General features: G+C 47.1%; 2 protein-coding genes across 2 annotated transcripts; one reads left to right on the forward strand and one right to left on the reverse strand.

The window, feature by feature from the left end:
• Positions 1–454: 454 nt before the first annotated feature.
• On the forward strand, positions 455–5,226 carry LOC125514148. Its single transcript, XM_048679422.1, has 4 exons — positions 455–961; positions 1,602–1,826; positions 1,953–2,306; positions 4,297–5,226. Exons 1-4 carry the CDS (start codon positions 503–505, stop codon positions 4,771–4,773), a joined length of 1,515 nt encoding a protein of 504 aa, XP_048535379.1. The 5' UTR covers positions 455–502; the 3' UTR covers positions 4,774–5,226.
• A 196-nt stretch (positions 5,227–5,422) lies between these two features.
• On the reverse strand, positions 5,423–6,307 carry LOC125514149 (protein OXIDATIVE STRESS 3 LIKE 2-like). Its single transcript, XM_048679423.1, has 2 exons — positions 5,918–6,307; positions 5,423–5,821 (listed from the first exon to the last, which is right to left on the reverse strand). Exons 1-2 carry the CDS (start codon positions 6,151–6,153, stop codon positions 5,539–5,541), a joined length of 519 nt encoding a protein of 172 aa, XP_048535380.1. The 5' UTR covers positions 6,154–6,307; the 3' UTR covers positions 5,423–5,538.
• Between the last annotated feature and the right edge of the window lie 16,372 nt (positions 6,308–22,679).

Here is a 22,679-nt window from a genome sequence, read left to right on the forward strand (position 1 = left end):
CAAGCTATCACTAGTGGGTCTCGTTAAGAAATAGAAAATAAAGACTTTAGTACACATGCATCTCTACTTTGCACTCCAACCTTTTCAGCTTTTGTCATCGGACCATACTTTTTCTCTTCAAACACCGGTCTCCTGAGAGGATCCCGCTTCCCTATCCAAACATACTTTGCGTCATATCCGATTCTACATGACATGCGAGACATCACTTTAAGACTATGCATTCTCTCGTGCGTCCTTGTATGCCCGTGTCTTCCTAATCTCCGAGCTGCGATTAGCTTAACCACTAAGCTATACGAGCCGACCCGATGAAAGGTTTCGCCGGTCTCGAAGAAGACATGAAAAGAAAAACGCGCATTCAAATCAAACCACACGGTTCACTCGTTCCCCTTCTCTTCTCCCTTCGGACGCGAAGAAACCCTCGGCCCCTCACAAAGAGAGAAGGGGAGAGAAAAAAATAAATTCAAAACCGCCCCCCCCCCCCAACCCCTCGTCCGCCGCCGCCATGGACAGGGCCCCGCCGCGCGGCGCACCTCGCGACGCCGTCGGCCAGCGGTGGCTCGCCGTCTTCTTCTTCCAGGCCGCGCTCTGGGCCGCCGCCTCCGTACTCCACCTCGCGGTCTCCCCGAGCCGCCGCCACCCTAACCTCGGGGTACCCCCGCCCTTCCTCCTCGGGCTGCACGCGCCCCTCTCCTGCGCCGGCACGGGGCTCCTCGCGCTCGCCTTCCTCATCTCCGCCTCGCCCCACCCGGGCCCGCCGCCCGTGCCGAAGCTCGCCCTCGCGGCCTCCCTCTTCGCCTCGGCCGGTGCGCTCTGCGTGGCCGCCGCGGCGTCTCTGGTCCCCGAGGACGCCGGATGGGCTGCCGTCGCTGGGCTGGGATTCCGCGGCGCTGTGTTGGGCGCGGTGTTCGCCGCTCACTACTTTGGGCGCGGGAGGTGGTTGCTCCAGTTCCCCGTCGTGCAGGTGAGTGGAGTGGGGGAAAGTTAGGGTTTCTGCATATGCTGCTTGATTCATCCGAAATCGCAGATTGGGTTTGAATTCGTAGTCTTAGAGTTTATATTACGACGTCTAAGATTAACTTCTCAGCAATGATTTGCTGTGCACTATTGTTCTTGAATCACAGGTGATGTTATCTTAATTGTGGCTTGAACTATTGGTATTTTACCCTAGGGTGTTTGGTCAGAGGAGAGGGCCATTCTGCACTATTGGATCGGTATTTAGACACACATTTTGTTATTCAAGTTAGACATTTGAATCAGATAATAGATGATTTTATTACGAGCACTGTGTAATTTCCCGAGAATATCATGTTTTATGGTCAAATATCCAGTCAGAAGCTTCGTTTTTATTCACTGTTTATTCGTAGACATTGTTTGCCTCTACTCTTACTTTTTTATTTAGGTGTGAACATGGTGGGGATTAATCAGAACGTAGGTCAATCAGTTGTAATTTTCAAAGCTAAGTTTAATTAATTTTGATCCCTTAATAGTCTTAGATTTGCTTGCTTAGTTGCATGTTCATTTGCTATCTTACAGTTCTTCCAGCACTCATTTGAGTATATGGCTGCTTGGTTTTAACTTTGTTAACTTGTTTTATTGTCCAGAGACCTATGTTCTATGGATTAAAGATGGGGCTTCTACCATCTATTAAAAGGGCTCTAAAGATGTCGCTTCAGGTCTTCTTGCTTTCACTTGTCCTGATTCTTATTCTTCCTCGGCAATTCAGAATGGGAGGATCCATTGGAAGTCAAATTATCACCCAAATCGCTATTTTTATAGTGACCACAGGTGTTTCCTTCTGTTGGGAAATAAGCCATCATTTTGTCCAGGTTTGTTTTCTCCTTTACAATCCAAATCAAACAACATGCTTGTAGATGCACACTTGTTTCCGCAGTATGTACTGCGCAGCTTGACTTTCCTGGAACTTTAATACAACTGTTTTCAACAAATTTCAGGTTGTGCACACAAGAAGATGCAGTTTTACTCCACCTCAGAGTTCTGCTGCTGCAGAGACTAATCCGACTGATTATATCCTCGAGACTCTGGAACTAAGTAATCCACGGTCGCTGATGCAATATCTTGCATTCCAAGATTTGTGTGCAGTATCTGAATGTAACATCGAACCTTGGCGTCGAGGTGCCTTCTTTGAGGAATCTGGTGAAACTTACAAAAGAATTGTGACAGCCTGTTTGAAGCCACTTGAGGAGTTCACTTCAAAAATTGCTGAAGCACTTGAAGGGTTTACTAGTGAAAGGCCAGAACTATTGTTACAACAGTCTAAGCTCTATGGTGCATTTAGTGATTCACAGGTAATTTTGTAACCATTTCATTTACTTCTGTTGTAGGTTCTTCAGTGTGTTTCCAGTTGTTAATCTTGTCTGTCTCTTCTTGTGTAACTAATGAAGTCTGCTTCGCGTTAAGAACCATCATCCAGAAATAGTTTGAACCTACTGTTAAGTTGGTGCCTGCATTTTTTGTTTGACATCCGTGATAAAATATTTTAGAGTTGAATAAGGAGAGGCCGCGCTTTAAAGATGCTGAGTTGGGTATAGTTGAAGCATACATGCATAATGATTGGTTAGTCACAGTTACACATAATGAATTCAAGATTTGCATCAAGCATCACACAATCCGGAAGATTTTGCATGATAACTGCTGATCATATTATGTTAGATATGTTATGGAATATGAGTATGCGAGTATCTTCATATTAGGTTTAATAGCTTAAGTTGAACTGCTCAAACCTTTTATTTGGAAGTTGGTAATTTCAAGTGTTTAGGCCTTTTGGAGCTGACAGGTTATTATTGACAGCTTTTATGTGAGTAGCAAATATATTCTTCTAGTATAAAGTAATTGGATACTGAGGTGCATTAACTATCATTGTGTTTGATTGCAAATGACATAATAAGTATGCCATATGCACATGGACCGCATGCAACAGTTTTGAATATTAGCTATGGGGCATGCTTTCTGTAATATGGGGAAGTTGGTTTGATTATGGAATATGGTACATGTGGTGATGTCATTTTTTTTACACGCATATAGTTGACCTGTGGTCTGTTTGATGCAAGTGTTATAGTAAATAGTAGCTCACCATTAAGTTCTGAATCATGCTTTTCCTCAGAACCAATGGATAGATTGTAGCAGAAGAAGCTCTGTTCCATTTGGAGCAATTCTGTAGTACCAAGGTTGTGTTTGTTTTGAGCCCAAATTTGCCCCACCATTTTTCTTCTCGAACGACGCAGGAGATCTGCATGTCATTTCATTAATAAGAGGATTAAAAGTACAACGCCACACGCACACACAACACACCCAAAACCCAAACACTCTAGACCATATGAGGCACGCTTGAAGAAAGGATACGACCAAAGCGCCAGAACACCGACCCTAGAACAGGGTCTGAAGGCCATGGGCCCTGGCTGTACGCCATAGGGCACCCTCCTCCTCTACCACCCGCACTACTAAAAATGCCCTAGGGCTACCTCCGATTCCACTTCCGTATCCAATCTCATTTCATTATCGTTTCGGCGTTTCCAAATGTCCCAAGCTACTACTATATGATCAAGGTATTGAGGCCTTTTCGGTGCTCCTTGTCCAATCTCTTGATTGCCCTGTTCCACCAGCCGGAGAAGGCCCCACCAACCCCACCAAATATTTGACCAAGTTTTGTGTGCCCATGAGTTGGCCAACTTTGGCTAAAAAAACGAAGTGGAGTTGGGTAAGGAGCCATTGGCATGCCAATAAGTTCGTAACCATCCAAACAAAAGCCAAAGTTTTGGTAAGGTACATTTTGGCCAGAAACCAAAAATACAACAACTACAAGGCTAGAAGTAAAAAATGGAGACTGCTTAGCTGATAGCTGGTGTGACGAGTTCTGACAGTGTGGAGGCCAAATTTGTGAAACATGATGTCCCGTTTAATAGCAGCTTGAATTTATCTATATTCAGGATCAACTACATGGTTGAGCTTATTATGACTACTAACACAAATTATAAATGATCAGTTAACATTTTGAAGATTTAGCTTATTTCCATTGTGCATCTGGGGTGAATATAGCTTAACATGATTCTTGTGATTTCATAGCATTCAGAAACTTCATTAATGTCCGTAGGTGTCCTTCAGAGTAAGGTCAATTGTCTACATGCCTAAGCTTTAATAGCCTTGTCGTAAAGATTGTTTAAGGCCTGGAAATGTTTTTACGTGCCAGATGGTGTATCATTGCCAAATCATAATAGTCCAAATGTTACTTTGTGCACTAATGCCTAATGATAGATTGTTCTGTATGACCTTTGAATGTAGATATGCTCATGGTGTGCTCGGACATTGGCGACATTAACTGCACGCTCACGACAAGAGGATCGCTATGGAGTTGCTCAACTCACTGGCTGCAATGCTGCTGTGATGTCTACTTTGCTGTCTGCTCTAGTTGCGGTTGAAGCATGTTTAGGGAAGAAAACTAACCCACAACCTGCGCACTCACTGGGTCCAGCAAGCATTAAGTGGGGTAATAACTTCTCCACTGCAAGAAAAGGCAATGTAACTGCCATCGCAAGCACACAAAGAGGTGGTCTGCACACTAAAGCTCATTCAATGGCTGATGTTTTCCGGACTTCAATTTATCAGATAGTCTCAGCCTTCTTGGATGACATGCGGGCAAATGCAAAAGCTTCGAGTTTGGAGAAGAATTGGATCAGTGAAGGAAGAAAACCTATATATGGTTCACGTGCTGTGTTGGTTCAGAAGTTGAGCTTGTTTATTGAATACCGAGCTGTCTGAACTCTGTGTGATGTCTCTCAAATCGACAGTCTGTTGGGGTGAAGGAATTTTGTCATGAACCAAAATGCTTGTTTGAGTGAAGTTTGGAGCTGCCGACACTACTATCTCATCGAGGTTCAGGAATATTTGTTTTGGCACTATGATCCACTGGCGAGAAATCATTTTCCATTCCCCATCTTTTGGAGGACAAGAAGGGCCATGACCTATTATTATTGTGATTTCTTGCAAAACTATCTCACTATTTTTCAATTGTTGGAAGCATCACGCTAGTGAATGGAAAATTAAGCGCTCAATTTTGCATGGTACTCGAGAGGTGTTAGTATGTTGCTGTAGTAGGGGGAATGCCGAAATGTCTTGGGCTATCAGTCCACTTGATTGGCTTGTCAGAATGGCCATACTTGCACTGTAACTTATTACGCAGTAGTGCTAGTCAAGATCGAATGATTTTCTTTATTTGCTGATCCAAGGTTTTGTTGTTCAATGCGCACCAGCGCAGCCTCTTCACTTGTTGCCATTTGCTGTTAATGCAAGTGGATGGAGCCGTTGGTGCGGTTTCATTTCCATCCCTGTTTCTTAAGAATAGAACCACGGTTTCCATTTATACTTTGGCCTTTGAATGGTGTTGAAAATCCAACTTCTCAGATTCAAATGTGCTGAATGTGGATGGTATTTCCATTGAAGTAATAACCATTCTAATTCAGCCATGGGTTCCTAATACAACCTCCCTCTACGAAGAACACTGAACACCTAATAGTGGAACAGAACCTAGCTAAAGATGAGGGAGTTGGCGGCCAGCCTCGCCGTCCTTGGCGAGGTGCCGAGCACCGAGAGGGCGGCCCTCGCGGACGCCTTCCTTGCGGCGGCGGCCTTGGGGCAATGCCGGCGCGGCGAGAGGAACCTGCCACGGTGCGCGTCCAGGCCGCCCTCGCAGCTCCGCGACGGCTTGAGGCGCTTCTTGGTCGGCTTGGCCAGGTCCTCCAGGGAGGCCACGGCCGCCAGCGACGCGAACGACTGCGACTTGCCGTCGAAGAACATGGACAATCCCCTCCTGCACAGCACAGAAAAAAGGCAGGTCAGCACCTCTCTCTGCTTAGAAATAGATCACGAACGTAAACCATCAGCAATCGCATTCGCGCGCACGTACTTGATGGGGAGCTGCGTCATGAGGGCGGACATCTCGAAGTGGTCGCCTGAGCTGGAGGAGGACGACGAGGAGCTGGCGTCGTCGGCGAGGTCGGAGGAGGACGTCGACGTGCACTCGGAGTCGGACGCGGAGCCGATGTCCTCGTCCTGCTCGTCGTAGGCGGCCCCGGGCGGCGCCACCATCATCATCTCCGCGGCGCGGCGGAACATCACGTACGCGTCCATCTGGGTCGCCATGCCGATCAGAGCAGAGCAGACCAAACCAAGGAAGGAAGGAGAGAAGCAGCAGGCGATCTGAGATGAGCGATCGGTTGTGCTGGTGCTTTGGCGATGGAGGATCGAACTATAAAGGGGGAGCGGAGGAGCGGAGGGTGAGTCACTGGGAGGATAAGGAGGGGGGAGGGGCGCGGCTACAAATAGCGTGGGGACGTGGGCGGAGGAGATGAAAGCGGCCCGGTTTATTCACGCCCAAGTAAATGCCGCCGATTGGTGGAGTTCGGCATTATCTCCTCCCTTCGTTCTCTTTACTCGCGTGGGGCTTTTGTTTAGCTTTGCGCGGAGAGGGACGCGGCGCGCGGCGGGAGTGGGGGAGCGGATAAGGCCATCTCCACCGCAAGACCTTATCTTGTCCGGCTCTGTTCGTTTAGGGTAAAACGGACAAACCCCACGACTCAGCGCGCAATAAACTGGACCCATTTTATCCGTTTTATGTCCGTCTGACCCTATTTTCAGACCAAACTTAGGCTGGATTTAGGGCCAAAGCGGACAGAACCGGACGCGTTCTGCATCCTCTCCGTCCGCGCCCGTCCGGGGTGACCCCACTTGTCACCCACCCACCCCCACCACTCTCTCTCTTCCTTTTTCTCTCTCTCTCCGACCTACCCACGCATAGCTGCATGCGACGGCGAGCATGCGAGGCCGGAGCGGAGCGCGTCGGCCCGAGTGGGGAGCGGCGTAGGCGGGGCGAGCAGGCGAGGCGGGGCGGAGCGCGGAGCTCGCGGCGGGCGGGGCGGGGCGCGCGCTGCTGCCGGCCGGCGCGGCGTGCGGCTACGGCGCGAGCGCGCGGGGCGGAGGGCGAGCACGGCGCTGCTGCGTGCGCCCGCGCGGGGCGGACGGCTGGAGCGGGGAGCAGAGCGCGAGCGCGCGGGGCGGAGGGCGGGCATGGCGCTGCTGCGGGGCGGCGGGCGCGCGCGTGACAGGCGGCTGGAGCGGGCGCGCCTGCGAGCGGGGCGCTGCGTGCGCCCGCGCGGGGCGGACGGCTGGAGCGGGGAGCAGAGCGCGAGTGTGCACGGGCGGGCGCGCGCACGGGCGCTGCAGGGGCGGCAAGGCGAGGACGCGGCTACGGGCGCTGCGTAGCCGGAGCAGGGCCTGCGGCGAGGTGTGCGCGAGTGCGTGGCAAGATACGGTGCGGGCGAGCTGCTAGGCAGGCTGGGCGCGGCTGGTGAGCACGAGCATGCTAGCTAGCGAGGCGCCGCGTTCGCGTGCTTGCTAGCTAGCTAGCCAGTCGCCGCGTTCGCGTGCGTGCTTGCTAGCTAGCTACCCAGCCACCGCGTTCGCGTGCTTGCTTGCTTGCTAGCTAGCCAGCCGCTGCCGTATGCGAGCGCATGGCGTGCCCATCCGCCGAGCTGCACACTGCGTGGGCGAGCGTGTGGGCTGCGGAGAGGCCGCCGTGGCGGGTGGCGGCCGGCGGGGCACGGGCTGGGCACGGGTGCGGTGAATCCGAACAACGCCGGTGCTCCTCGTCGACGCCAGTGGCGGCCGTTCGTGAAGTGTTCGATGAAATGTTTAAAGCAGGACATAGCCAGACATATTTTGGGTTGAGTCGGCCGCGGTGGGCGCCTCGATGGCCTGACGACCGCATGCGGACATGCATGTCCGTTTTCCTAGCCTCAAACGAACAAAATCCGGACAAAACCGGACGTCCGTTTGGTGTCGTGCGGTGGAGTTGGCCTAAGGCCTCCACATGGTTTCCCACCGCGCAGCGTCGGGAGCCGCGTGTGCTCTCTGGCTCGGCTTTGGATGACTGTGCCTGCGCGGCTGTGCTTGGTCGCTTCGGCAGGGGCTGGTGATGGTCCACACACTTGAATTTCTCCTACGCCGTGCCGCGCCACGCGGGCTTCCCCAGTCCACTTGCTCTGGGACGCTGGGGTTTGCGACGACTGGCGAGAAGCCAGCTGGGGCGGGGAGGGTGGCTAGCGCTAGCGGCCAGTAGGACTTCGCCTTTTCGGGTGACCTGGCAGTGTGGCATCCCCATCTGGTCTGTACTTTATTTATGAAAGCTACCGTGCCTATCATCGCTCCTTTGTGCTCCTACTAGTACTCTGGTGCTACAAAAGAAGGAATGGCAGAAAAATTGCCGGCTCAATTTCTGTTTTAAAGGAAGGGTATCATTTTCTAAAGGCGACTAGATAATGTAAGGGTAGCATATGAAATCTCGCACTTCCTAAGAAATAAGAGAAGCAGCCAACAGGGTGTTACAGCGGTTAAGGCCGATATGAGTAAAGCATATGATAGGGTGGAGTGGAACTTTCTTGAAGCAATGATGACAAAGATGGGATTAAGTCACGAGTGGATCAACCTTGTCATGAACTGCATAAGAACAGTGGGGGCATCTCCATCTCCAGCCGGGCCCAGTCCTCCCGCGCCCACTTGATGGCGGCCTCGTCGGCGGCGGCCATGTCATCGTGCTCGCTCTTCACAGCGGCGAGCCCCGGCTCCGTCTTCGGGTTGACGAGGCGAGAGGTAGGAGCGGAGGAGGCACAACCGCCCTTGTTGATGACGAGGGCGACGTCGCGGGTGCGCTGGCCGAGCGGCGTCTCCACGGGCTCGGCCTTGATGCCGACGAGCGCCGGCGACCCGGAGGAGCGGGAGAAGGAATGGGAGGAGGAGGACCCGCCCACCATGCGCCTCGGCAGCCATGGGCCGCCACTCCCGCGGAGGGCCGGGGCCGCCGGGTACTCGAGCGGCGGATCGTTGCCGCCCTTGAGGTACTCGAGGACGGCGTGGAGCGTGTGGCCAGGGGCGCCCCACCACAGGCGGCGGTCGTCGCTGTTGTTGCACCCCTTATCACCGGCGCTTTGTTGGTGGAGGTGAGTTGCTCCTCGTGGCGGCGTTGGAAGTACACTGCCTAGTGCGCGTGGTTGCCGGCGGCGTACTCCGGGAGGTCTCGCTCCTCCTCCGGCAGAGAGGCCCGAACACACTCGATCTCGGCGTGGAAGGGGTTGGCCTCGATCGGCTGCGGGGGGATGGGGACGCCTCCAGAGCTGACCCTCCATCGCCTCGACATGCGCATGTCAGGCGACACCGGGTAGTTCGCCTCATGGAGGAGATGGGCTTCCCACTCGTGCAGGTGGCGGCGGCCGAAGCCGTTGGCCGCCGCTCCGTCGCTGGGGAACTGCTCTCCCATCGGCGGGGCGTACGTGCGGTGGCTTTAGACGGGGAGAGAGGAAGACAAGACGAGGGCGTCGACGACGAGATAGGGGCTGCGTGCCAGTGCGTCCACTAAGGAGGGAGGGGGCGGCTTTTATAGCGCCCGGGGGGCGGCAACGTGTGTACGCGTGGCGGGAGGGGGCGTGTCGCCGCACTGCGCCGCCCATGAGGAATCAATGGAAGGTTGACCGGCGGCAGCCTTGGCATTGATTCCCCACAAGAAACTGAGGCGATGAGGAAGACAAGACGAGGCTGGTTGCTGACTCGGTGGCCCCACTAGGCTTTCACGCCAAAAATGCTTCCCCCGACACCAAATTCGGGCCTAATCGGTGCGACTGGGCCCTTTTTTTAGCAACGGCGATAAAAATAGGGCCTTGGGGGTGAGTGAAGATGCTCTGAGATATATCAAATTAAAGTCAACGGTGTCCTCACTGACCAGTTCAGTCCTTTGCGTGGTTTGCATCAAGGGGATCCGTTGTCACCATATCTCTTTGTCATATGTGCGGAGGGGCTGTCTGCGTTGCTACAAGAGGCCGAGACAGTGGGAAGGATTACTGTAGTCAAAATCTGTCAATCAGCACCAAGGGTGCCACATCTGTTCTTTGCCGATGACTCAATGATATTGCTGAAGGCAAAACAGGAAGAGGCAGCGGCCCTTCGTGAGATTCTTGACCTATATGAAAACTGCTCCAGGCAGTGCATTGATGACCCACAAGTATAGGGGATCAATTGTAGCTTTTCCAGTAAGTAAGAGTCTCGAAACCAACGAGGAGCAGAAGGAAATGACAAGTGGTTTTCAACAAGGTAATGTCTGCAAGTGCTGAAATTGTAAGTAGCAGAGTAGTTTGATAGCAACATAATCTATAACGAGCAAGTAACGATAATAGTAGCAAAAGTGCAGCAAGGTAGCCGAATCCTTTTGAGGCAAAGGACATGCCAAAATGGTCTCTTATAATAAGCAAAGTGTTCTTGAGGGTACACGGAAATTTCATCTAGTCACTTTCAATATGTTGATTCGATTCGTGTTCGGTACTTTGATAATTTGATATGCGGGTGAACCGGTGCTTAGGTGTTGTTCTTACTTGAACAAGCCTCCTACTTATGATTAACCCTCCTGCAAGCATCCGCAGCTACGAGAAAAGTATTAAGAATAAATTCTAACCATAGCATTAAACATTTGGATCCAATCGGTCCCTTACGGAATAGCGCATAAACTAGGGTTTAAGCTTCTGTCACTCTCGCAACCCATCATCTAATTGCTACTCCACAATGCATTCCCTTAGGCCCAAATATGGTGAAGTGTCATATAGTCGACGTTCACATGACACCACTAAGGAAATCACAATATACATACTATCAAAATATCGAACACATAGCAATTTCACATGATTACTTGCAACATGATTTCTCCCGTGACCTCAAGAATAAAAGTAACTACTCACAAATGATAATCATGCTCAAGATCAGAGGGGTATTAAATAGCATATTGGATCCGAACATATAATCTTCCACCAAATAAACCATATAGTAATCAACTATAAGATGTAATCAACACTACTAGTCACCCACAAGCACCAAGCTATAGTTCCGGTAACAAGATTGAACACAAGAGATGAACTAGGGTTTGAGATGAGATGGTGTTGTTGAAGATGTTGATGGAGATAGCCCTCCTCAAGATGGGAGAGTTGTTGGTGATGATGATGACGACGATTTCCCCCTCCCGGAGGGAAGTTCCCCTAGCGGAATCACTCCGCCGGAGGGCAAAAGTGCTCCTGCCCAAGTTCCGCCTCGAGACGGCGGTGCTTCGTCCCGAAAGTCCTCTCCTTATTTTTTTTCTAGGTCAAATGACTTATATACCAGAAGATGGGCACCGGAGGTGGGCCTAGGTGAGCAGAACCCACCAGGGCATGCCTGGGCTCCCTGGCGCGCCCAGGTTGGTTGTGCCCACCTGGTGGGCCTCCTCTGGTACTTATTTGCTCCAATATTTATCATATATTTCATAAAAATTCTCCATGAAGTTTCAGCTTGTTTGGAGTTGTGCAGAATAGGTAGCATGACGTAGCTTTTCCAGGTCTAGATTTCCAGCTGCCTGAATTCTCCTTCTTTGTGTGTACCTTGCAAATTATGGGAGAAAAGGCATTAGAATTACTCCGGAAAGCATTATTATTCATAAAAACATCATAAATAATAGTAGGAAAACATGATGCAAAATGGACGTATCAACTACCCCAAGCTTAGACCACACTTGTCCTCAAGCGAAAACCGAAATCAAAAAACATGTCCACATGCTTAGAGAGAGATGTGTCGATAAAAACAAAATACGGACATAGAAGCATTATGTTGAATATTATAACAACAACAAACTTAAACATAAGACTCTTATCATAGAACTTTTATCATAGCCTTCTCATGCATAAGTGGCAATTCATCACACTATCAAAGTATAAAGCAAAAACTCCATTAGAAACCAACAAACTATGTTCTCAGTCAACTTTGCAACTATAATTCATCATCTTTTCAGGAAGGGTCACGTGTCGGAGCCTTTAGGCAAGTCCACATACTCAACCATCATATAGTCTTCTATGATTGCAAACACTCACCGCATACCCATGAGCAAAACGTTTCAACCGGACACATAGAAAGATAGGGGCTTATAGTTTTGCCTCCCAACGTATTCACCTCGAGGGTGATGTCAACAATAATAGCTCATGCTACCCATATTCAACTAGACATCTGTGCCTAGATATTTCCTTACCACATGATGCTTGCCAAAGGAGAAAAATAAAAAAAGGAATAGAGGGAAAAACTTTTGACTCTTTGCATAAAAGTAAATACATAAAAGTAAAAGATAGGCCCTTCGCAGAGGGAAGTAGAGGTTGCCATGCGCTTATTTGTTTTTATGCTCAACCCCTTAGTGCAAAAGAACGTCACGCTGTATTGCCCCTTGTGATGGCAACCTTTATTATGCAGTCTGTCGCTTTTATTCTTCACCATCACAAGTTCGTACAATGCTCAATTTTCTCTTACACTAAATGATCTCACACTTTTAGAAGCAATTTTTATTGCCTTATTGAACCGATGACAACTTACTTGAGGGATCTTGCTCAATCCCTAGGTAGGTATGGTGGACTATTGAAAATAAGATTTGGGTTTAAGGATTTTTGGATGCACAAGTAGTATCTCTACTTAGTGCGAAATTTTTGGCTAGCAAAGATAGGGGGCAAGCACCACATGTTAAAGGATCTATGACAAACATAAATCATTAAGTTGTCTTCCTTGTCCAACGTCAACAATTTTGGCATATAATATTTTGATGGGGGCTCACAATCACAAAAGATTTCTAGGATAGTATATTTATATGTGAATCTTCTCTTCCCTTATTAATTCTTTCATGAGTTGCATCATTGACCATTGCTATGTTTGTCGATCTCTAATTAATTTTTCTACTTATACTTTTCCTTATGTGGTGTCATCACCTACCACAAGATTAGTATATGATCTTCTTGATTTATTTCCTTTAATTTTATTTATTTCCTTTCTTTTTATTGTACCAAGAAAGTAAAGAAAGCAAAAACTCCAACTAAACTTTATTATATATATCTCACACATGATTACAAGGATAGATCACTAAGCAAACTCTAGAAAAGAAAAGATCAAACTAAACTTTTATTCATCTAAGGCAAAGAGATTGAACTAAAATAAGTAAAGGCAAAAGATAGTGGGGTGATACGATACTGGGGCACCTCCCCCAAGCTTGGCGAAAGCCAAGGGGAGTGCCCATACCCGATACTCAGTTTTCTTTTGGTGATGAAGAAGGTGGTGGTGGTGATGGAGAAGTAGAGGGTTTTCCCTTCTTTTCCTCCAACTTACTTCGGAGGATAAAGTTATCTACCCTCAACTCATCGTTCTCCATCTCAAGCTTTATTATCCTCTTACATAATGCCTCCATGCTTTCGTTTTTGAAACGGGGAGGAACTAATTCATCTTCATCCTCTTCGGAGGTCCAGCTATAGTGCTCCACATCCCCATAGGACTTGGGGTTTGTGATGGAATCAGCAGCATAGCTCTCACCCTCGGAGTCTTGGGATGACATATTTTCAGATCTGACAGGAAAACAACAAGAAAAGAAAACAGAAGATTTCTCCGCGTTACCGTGGTCAATAGGTTTGGGGGGTATATAAAGATTTTTTTATCTTGGGAAACAAGCAAACGGAAGAAAAACGGAGTCTGGAAGGTACCCGAGGTGGGCACAACCCACCTGAGCGCGCCCTGGTGTCTTGTGCCCACCAGGGTACGCTTCTTGGAAGTTTCTAATTTTCCTAATTTTCTAAATATTCTAAAACTAGCAAAAAATACTTTTGCGGATTTTTCGGAGTCCATTTACTTACCGTATCACGTACCTCCTTTTTTTCACGATTCTGGAGTGTTCCGGAAGGACTCTTTTATGTGTTCTTCCGGTGTCAAAGTTTGGATAATATTACTTTCAACATTAATGGGCGTACCTGAGACATTATGTTTTATTCGTTGCCCATTAACAACCTTCGGGTTAGTACCTTCGACATTATTTATTTTGATAGCTCCAGACCAATAAACCTCCTCGATAACATATGGTCCTTCCCATTTTGACATGAGTTTTCCTGCAAAGAATCTAAAATGTGAGTTGTACAAAAGAACATATTCTCCAACTTTAAACTCGCGCTTTTGAATTCTTTTATCATGCCATCTTTTAACTTTTTCTTTAAATTGTTGGGGAATGTAGCATGAAATTTCAAAAATTTCCTACGCTCATGCAAGATCTATCTAGGAGATGCATAGCAACGAGAGGGGGAGAGTGTGTCCATGTACCCTCGTAGACCGAAAGCGGAAGCATTAGCTTAATGCGATTGATGCAGTCGAACGTCTTCTCGATTCAACCTATCAAGCACCGAACGTATGACACCTTCGAGTTCTGCACACGTGCAACTCGATGACGTCCCTCGAACTCTTGATCCAGCAAAGTGTCGAGGGAGAGTTTTGCCAGCACGACGGCGTGGTGACGGTGATGGTGAAGTGACCTGCGCAGGGCTTCGCCTAAGCACTACAAAGATATGACCAGAGGCGTAAATTGTGGAGGGGGGCGCCGTACACGGCTAACAATTGTTGGTGTGTGTTCAAGCGGTGCCCCCTTCATATATATAGGTTGGAGGGGAGGAGAGGCAGCCAAGGGGGCGCCCCAAGTAGGAGGAATCCTACTTGGGGTCCTCCCAATTCGGCCTCCCCCCTTTCCTATTCCTAGGGATCCCACGGTGGCACTGTTGCTGCGGTTGGTCGCCGGATCTAGGTGGCTGGATCCGGGGCTTTGAAGGCGGTCGAGACGGTGCATAGGTTGTTGGGTGAATTTCTTGGGACGGATTCGGGTGAAAACTTGGTCTTCGGTCGATGGCCGGAGCCGGTGATGACGATGCCCTTATCATCATTTCCTTCATGAAGGCATCATCGAGGTGAAGCTCCCAACTCCACTCAATACCTCCGGGGGAAACCATAGATCAGCTAATCAGATGTTGGCGGCAATCATGTGTCGTAACCCCCTTGGGGGCGGCATTCTTGGAGGTGCACTCGGCTTGGCGGGACCAGCGGACGACTTATTTGGTGGAGCGGTGCTTCATCCATACATTGATGGCGACGGATCTTGACAGCATGGTGTAGTGCAGATTCGGAGTTCGATGTGGGAGGATGGACTCGCGCGGGAGGACGACGCTGTCTGGCGTCGTGGTGGTGTCGATGGCAGTGAGACCTGGCACGGTAGATGCAACAATACAGCTCTGAAGATGGACTCGTGGCAGGTGGCTGCGGCGGCCTCATACCCGGTAGGCCTCTTGGTTGAGGAGTGCGCCGGACTGGTAGGTGCCCCATACCAGGCAGGCGTCCTGGTTGGTACCTCAGGTCTTGGATGTTTAGGTTTGGCCGCGATGTCTGTTTGGTATTAGGCCCAGGCTATCAGCGCCCCTTCATCAATTGGATAGGTGTAGCGACAGTTGTTACTTAGACGGTGGCCTCAGTCTTACTGTTGTATGACTTTGTAAGGTCTTGTGAGAATAATTAATAAAGTGGCCGCATGCATTGCCCAGATGCAGAGGCCGGGGGTCATCCTCCTTTTCTAAAAAAAATCGGAGTAGGAAGGGAAGAGGGGGAAGGGGGTATCCTATTCCCTTTTTCCTTTCTTCCCCTTTTCTACTCCAATTTGACCAACCCATATGGGAGGGGCGCACCAGCCCCTTAGGGGCTGGTATGTCCCCTTCTTGGCCCATTAAGGCCCATGTAGTTGGCGGGGGGATGCCCGGAACCCCTTCCGGTGACCCGATATGCACCCGATACCCCCGGAACACTTCCAGTGTCCGAATATCATCGTCCAATATATGAATCTTTACCTCTCGACCATTTCGTGACTCATCGTCATGTCCATGATTTCATCTGGGACTCCAAACAGCATTCGGTCACCAAATCACATAACTCATATAATACAAAATCATCATCGAACGTTAAGCGTGCGGACCCTACGGGTTCGAGAACTATGTAGACATGACCGAGACACCTCTCCGGGCAATAACCAATAGCGGAACCTGGATGCTCTTATTGGTTCCCACATATTCTATGAAGATCTTTATCGGTCGTATCGTAATGACAACATACATTATTCACTTTGTCATCTTTATGTTACTTGCCCGAGATTCGATCGTCGGTATCTTCATACCTAGTTCAATCTCGTTACCGGCAAGTCTATTTACTCGTTCGGTAATGCCTCATCCCGTAACTAACTCATTAGTCACATTGCTTGCAAGGTTTATTATGATGTGCATTACCGAGAGGGCCCAGAGATACCTCCCCGATACTCGGAGTGACAAATCCTAATCTCGATCTATGCCAACCCAACCAACACCTTCAGAGATACCTATAGAGCATCTTTATAATCACCCAGTAATGTTGTGACGTTTGATAGCACACAAGGTATTCCTTCGGTATTCGGGAGTTGCATAATCTCATAGTTAGAGGAATATGTATAAGTCATGCAGAAAGCAATAGCAATAAAACTTAACGATCATTATGCTAAGCTAACAGATGGGTCTTGTCCATCACATCATTCTCCTAATGATGTGATCCCGTTCATCAAATGACAACACATGTCTATGGTTAGGAAACTTAACCATCTTTGATTAATGAGCTAGTCTAGTAGAGGCTTACTAGGGACACTGTGTTTTGTCTATGTATCCACACATGTATCAAGTTTCCGGTTAATACAATTCTAGCATGAATAATAAACACTGATCATGACATAAGGAAATATAAATAAAAACTTTATTATTGCCTCTAGGGCATATTTCCTTCAGTCTCCCACTTGCACTAGAGTCAATAATCTAGTTCACATCGCCATGTGATTAACACCAATAGTTCACATCTTTATGTGATTAACACCCATAGTTCACATCGCCAAGTGACCAACACCCAAAGGGTTTACTAGAGTCAATAATCTAGTTCACATTGCAATGTGATTAACTAAGGTGTGATCATGTTTTGCTTGTGAGAGAAGTTTAGTCAACGGGTCTGCCACATTCAGAGCCGTATGTATTTTGCACATTTTCTATGTCTACAATGCTCTGCATGGAGCTACTCTAGCTAATTGCTCCCACTTTCAATATGTATCCAGATCGAGACTCAGAGTAATCCAGATTGGTGTCAAAGCTTGTATCGATGTAACTCTTTACGACGAACTATTTATCACCTCCATAACTGAGAAATATTTCCTTTGTCCTCTAAGGATAATTTTGACCGTTGTCTAGTGATCTACTCCTAGATCACTATTGTATCCCTTGCCAAACTCATGGCAAGGTATACAATAGGTCTGGTACACAACATGGCATACTTTATAGAACCTATGGTTGAGGCATAGGGAATGATTTTCCTTCTCTCTCTATCTTCTACCATGGTCGGGTTTTGAGTCTTACTCAACTTCATACCTTACAACTCAGGCAAGAACTCTTTCTCTGACTGATCCATTTTGAACTCCTTTAAAATCTTATCAAGGTATGTACTCATTGAAAATTTTATCAGGCATCTTGATCTATATAATCTTGCTATCAAGCAGCTTCACCGAGGTCTTTCTTTGAAAAACTCCTCTCAGACACTCCTTTGTGCTTTCCAGAAAAATATACATCATTTATGATCAACGATATGTCATTCACATATACTTATCAGAAAGGTTGTAGTGCTCCCACTCACTTTCTTATAAATACAGGCTTCACCGCAAGTCTATATAAAACTATATGCTTTGATCAAATCATCAAAGCGTATATTCCAACTCCGAGATGCTTGCACCAGTCCATAAATGGATCGCTGGAGCTTGCACACTTTGTTAGCACCTTTAGGATCAACAAAACCTTCTGGTTGCATCATATACAACTCTTCTTTAAGAAATCCATTAAGGAATGTAGTTTTGATGTCCATTTGCCAGATTTCACAAAATGCGACAATTGCTAACATGATTTGGACAGACTTAAGCATTGCTACGAGTGAGAAAATCTCATCGTAGTCAACACCTTGAACTTGTCGAAAACATTTTTGCGACAAGTCGAGCTTTGTAGATAGTAACACTATCATCAACGTCCATCTTCCTCTTAAAGATCCATTTATTCACAATGGCTCACCGATCATCGGGCAAGTCAATCAAAGTCCATACTTTGTTCTCATACATGGATCCTATATCAGATTTCATGGCCTTAAGCCATTTATCGGAATCTGGGCTCACCATCGCTTCCTCATAGTTCGTAGGTTCGTCATGGTCTAGTAACATGACTTCAAGAACAGGATTACCGTACCACTCTGGTGCAAAACATGCTTTGTTTGACCTACGAGGTTCGGTAGTAATTTGATCCAAAGTTTCATGATCATTATCATTAGCTTCCTCACTAGTTGATGCAGGCATCATGGGAACGGTTTTCTGTGATGAGCTACTTTCCTCCTACTCACTTCTTTCGAGAGAAACTCCTTCTCTAGAAAGGATCCATTCTTAGCAACAAAGATCTTTCCTTCGGATCTGGGATGGAAGGTCTACCCAATAGTATCTTTTGGGTATCCTATGAAGACGCACTTCTCCGATTTGGGTTCGAGCTTATTAGGCTGAAGCTTTTTCACATAAGCATCGCAACCCCAAACTTTAAGAAATGACAGCTTAGGTTTCTTGCTAAACCATAGTTCATACGGTGTCGTCTCAACGGATTTAGACGATGCCCTATTTAACGTGAATGCAGCTGTCTCTAATGCATAAGCCAAAAACATTAGTGGTAAATCAGTAAGAGACATCATAGATCACACCATATCGAATAAAGTACGGTCATGACGTTTGGACACACCGTTATGCTGTGGTGTTCTAGGTGGCGTGAGTTGTGAAACTATTCCACATTGTCTTAAATGAAGGCCAAACTCGTAACTCAAATATTTGCCTCTGCGATCAGATCATAGAAACTTTATTTTCTTGTTACGATGATTCTCCACTTCACTCTGAAATTCTTTGAACTATTCAAATGTTTCATACTTGTGTTTCATTAAGTACATATACCCATATATGCTCAAATCGTTTGTGAATGTCAGAAAATAACGATACCCACCGCGAGCCTCAACAATCATTGGACTGCATACATCGGTATGTATTATTTCCAATAAGTCGCTGGCTCGCTCCATTGTTCCGAAGAACGGAGTTTTAGTCATCTTGACCATGAGGCATGGTTCGCAAGTATCAAATGATTCATAATCAAGTGATTCCAAAAATTCATCTGTATGGAGTTTCTTCATGCGCTTTACACCAATATGACCTTAAGGGCAGTGCCACAAATATGTTGCACTATCATTATCAACTTTGCATCTTTTGGCATTAATATTATGAATATGTGTATCACTACGATCGAGATTCAATAAACCATTTACATTGGGTGTATGACAACAGAAGGTTTCATTCATGTAAACAGAACAACAATTATTCTCTGACTTAAATGAATAACCGTGTCACAATAAACATGATCCAATCATATGCATGCTCAACGCAAACACCAAATAACATTTATTTTGGTCTAACACTAATCTCGAAGGTAGGGGAGTGTGTGATGGTGATCTTATCGACCTTGGAATCACTTCCAACACACATCGTCACCTCGCCCTTAACTAATCTCTGTTCATTTTGCAATTCCTGTTATGAGTTACTAATCTTAGCAACTGAATTGCTTTGCAGTAGAAGCACTCAGTTTCAGGCTTAGGTCTAGCTTTGGGTTTCTTCACGGGAGTGGCAACTTGCTTTCCATTCTTTCTTGAAGTTCCCTTTCTTTTCCGTTGCCCCATTTCTTGAAACTAGTGGTCTTATTAACCATCAACACTTGATGCTCTTTCTTGATTTCTACCTTCGCCGATTTTAGCATCACGAAGAGCTCAGGAATCGTTTTCATCATCCCTTGCATATTATAGGTCATCACAAAGTTCGAGTAACTTGGTGATAGTGAGTAGAGAGCTCTGTCAATCACCATCTTATCTGGAAGATTAACTCCCACTTGATTCAAGCGATTGTAGTACTCAGACATTCTGAGCACATGCTCACTAGTTGAGCTATTCTCCTCCATCTTGTAGGCAAAGTACTTGTCAGAGGTCTCATACCTCTCGACTCGGGCATGAGTCTGAATACCAATTTCAGCTCTTGGAACATCTTATATGCTCCGTGGTGTTCAAAACATTTTTGAAGTCCCGGTTCTAAGCCGTAAAGCATGGCACACTAAACTACCAAGTAGTCATCATATCGAGCTTGTCAAACGGTCATAACATCTGCATCTGCTCCTGCAATAGGTCTATCACCTAGTGGTGCATCAAGGACATAATTCTTCTGTGCAGCAATGAGGATAATCCTCAGATCACAGATCTAGTACGCATCATTGCTACTATCATCTTTTAACTTAGTTTTCCCTAGGGACATAATAAAACAGGGGAGTTATACGCAAGCTATTGATCTACAACATAGATATGCAAATATTATCATGACTAAGTTCATGATAAATTAAGTTTAATTAATCATATTACTTAAGAACTCCCACTTAGATATACATCCCTCAAGTCACCTAAATGATCACGTGATCCATATCAACTAAACCATGTCCGATCATCACGTGATATGGAGTAGTCTTCAATGGTGAAAATCTCTATGTTGATCATATCTACTATATGATTCACGTTCGACCTTTCGGTCTCCAATGTTCTGAGGCCATGTCTGTACATGCTAGGCTCGTCAAGTTTAACCTGAGTATTCCGCACGTGCAAAACTATCTTGCACCCATTGTATGTGAACGTAGAGCTTATCACACCCGATCATCACGTGGTGTCTCGGCACAACGAACTATCGCAACGGTGCATACTCACCTTGAAATTTTTAGTAAGGGGTCAACTCATAATGCTACCGTCGTACTAAGCAAAATAAGATGCATAAAAGATAAACATCACATGCAATCAAAATATGTTACATGATATGGCCATCATCATCTTGTGCCTTTGATATCCATCTCCAAAGTACCGTCATGATCTCCATCGTCACCAGCATGACACCATGATCTCCATAATCTTGATCTCTATCAACGTGTCATCACATGGTCGTCTCGCCAACTATTGCTTTTGCAACTATTGCTATCGCATAGCGATAAAGTAAAGCAATTATATAGCGCTTGCATCTTATGCAATAAAGAGACAACCATAAGGCTCCTGCCAGTTGCCGATAACTTTAACAAAACATGATCATCTTATACAACAATTTATATCTCATCACGTCTTGACCATATCACATCACAACATGCCCTGCAAAAACAAGTTAGACGTCCTCTACTTTGTTGTTGCAAGTTTTACTTGGCTTCTACGGGCTTAGCAAGAACCGTTCTTACCTACGCATCAAAAACCACAACGTGGTATAGTGATTGCTTTTTGATCTTCAGAAAGAACCCTTTTCATTGAAACCGATTCAACTAAAAAGTTGGAGAAACAGACACCCACTAGCCACCTCTGTGTGAAGCACGTTGATAGAATCAGTCTCACGTAAGCGTACACGTAATGTCGATCCGAGCCGCTTCATCCAACAATATCGTTGAATCAAGAATCAACTAGTGACGGCAAGCAATATGTATATACCCACGCCCACAACTCCTTTGTGTTCTACTCGTGCATATAACATCTACGCATAGACCTGGCTTTGATACCACTGTTGGGGAACGTAGTATTTCAAAAAAATTGCCTACGCACATGCAAGATCCATCTAGGTGATGCATAGCAATGAGCGGGGATAGTGTGTCCACGTACCCTCGTAGACTGAAAGCGGAAGCGTTTAGTAATGCGGTTGATGTAGTCGAGTCTTAGCGATCCAACTGATCCAAGTACCGAACGCACGGCACCTCCGTGATCTGCACACGTTCAGCTCGGTGATGTCCCTCGTACTCTTGATCCAGCTGAGGCCGAGGGAGGGTTTCGTCAGCACGACGGCGTGATGACGGTGATGATGAAGTTACCGACGTAGGGCTTCACCTAAGCACTACAATGATATGACCGAGCTGGAATTCTGTGGAGGGGGGCACCGCACACGGCTAAGACAATTGTCAACTTGTGTGTCCTAGGGTGCCCCCTCCCCACGTATATAAAGGAGGGAGGGGGGAGGGGTGGCCGGCCCTCATAAGCGCGCCAAGGGGGGAGGAATCCTCCTCCTAGTAGGAGTAGGACTCCCCCTTTTCCTAGTCCTACTAGGAGAAGGAAGGAAGGGGAAAGATAAGGAAGGAGGGAGTGCCGCCCCTCCCCCTAGTCCAATTCGGACTAGGCCCATGGGGGCGCGCGGCCAGCCCTAGGCAGCCCCTCTCTCTCTCCCTAGGCTCAATAAGGCCCATTACTTCTCCGGTGGTTCCAATAACCCTTCCGGCACTCCGATATATATCCGGTGACCCACGGGACTCATCCGGTGTCCGAATATAGTCATCCAATATATCAATCTTTATGGCTCGACCATTTCGAGACTCCTCATCGTGTCCGTGATCACATCCTGGACTCCAAAAAACCTTCGGTACATCAAAACACATAAACTCATAGGACCGATCGTCATTGAACGTTAACCGTGCGGACCCTACGGGTTCGAGAACTATGTAGACATGATCGAGACTCATCTCCGATCAATAACCAATAGCGGAACCTGGATGCTCATATTGGTTCCTACATATTCTATGAAGATCTTTATTGGTCAAACCGCATAACAACATACGTTGTTCCCTTTGTCATCGGTATGTTACTTGCCCGAGTTTCGA

This window comes from Triticum urartu, chromosome 6, assembly GCF_003073215.2.
Source record: "Triticum urartu cultivar G1812 chromosome 6, Tu2.1, whole genome shotgun sequence".
In the NCBI taxonomy this organism is placed as follows: domain Eukaryota; kingdom Viridiplantae; phylum Streptophyta; class Magnoliopsida; order Poales; family Poaceae; genus Triticum; species Triticum urartu.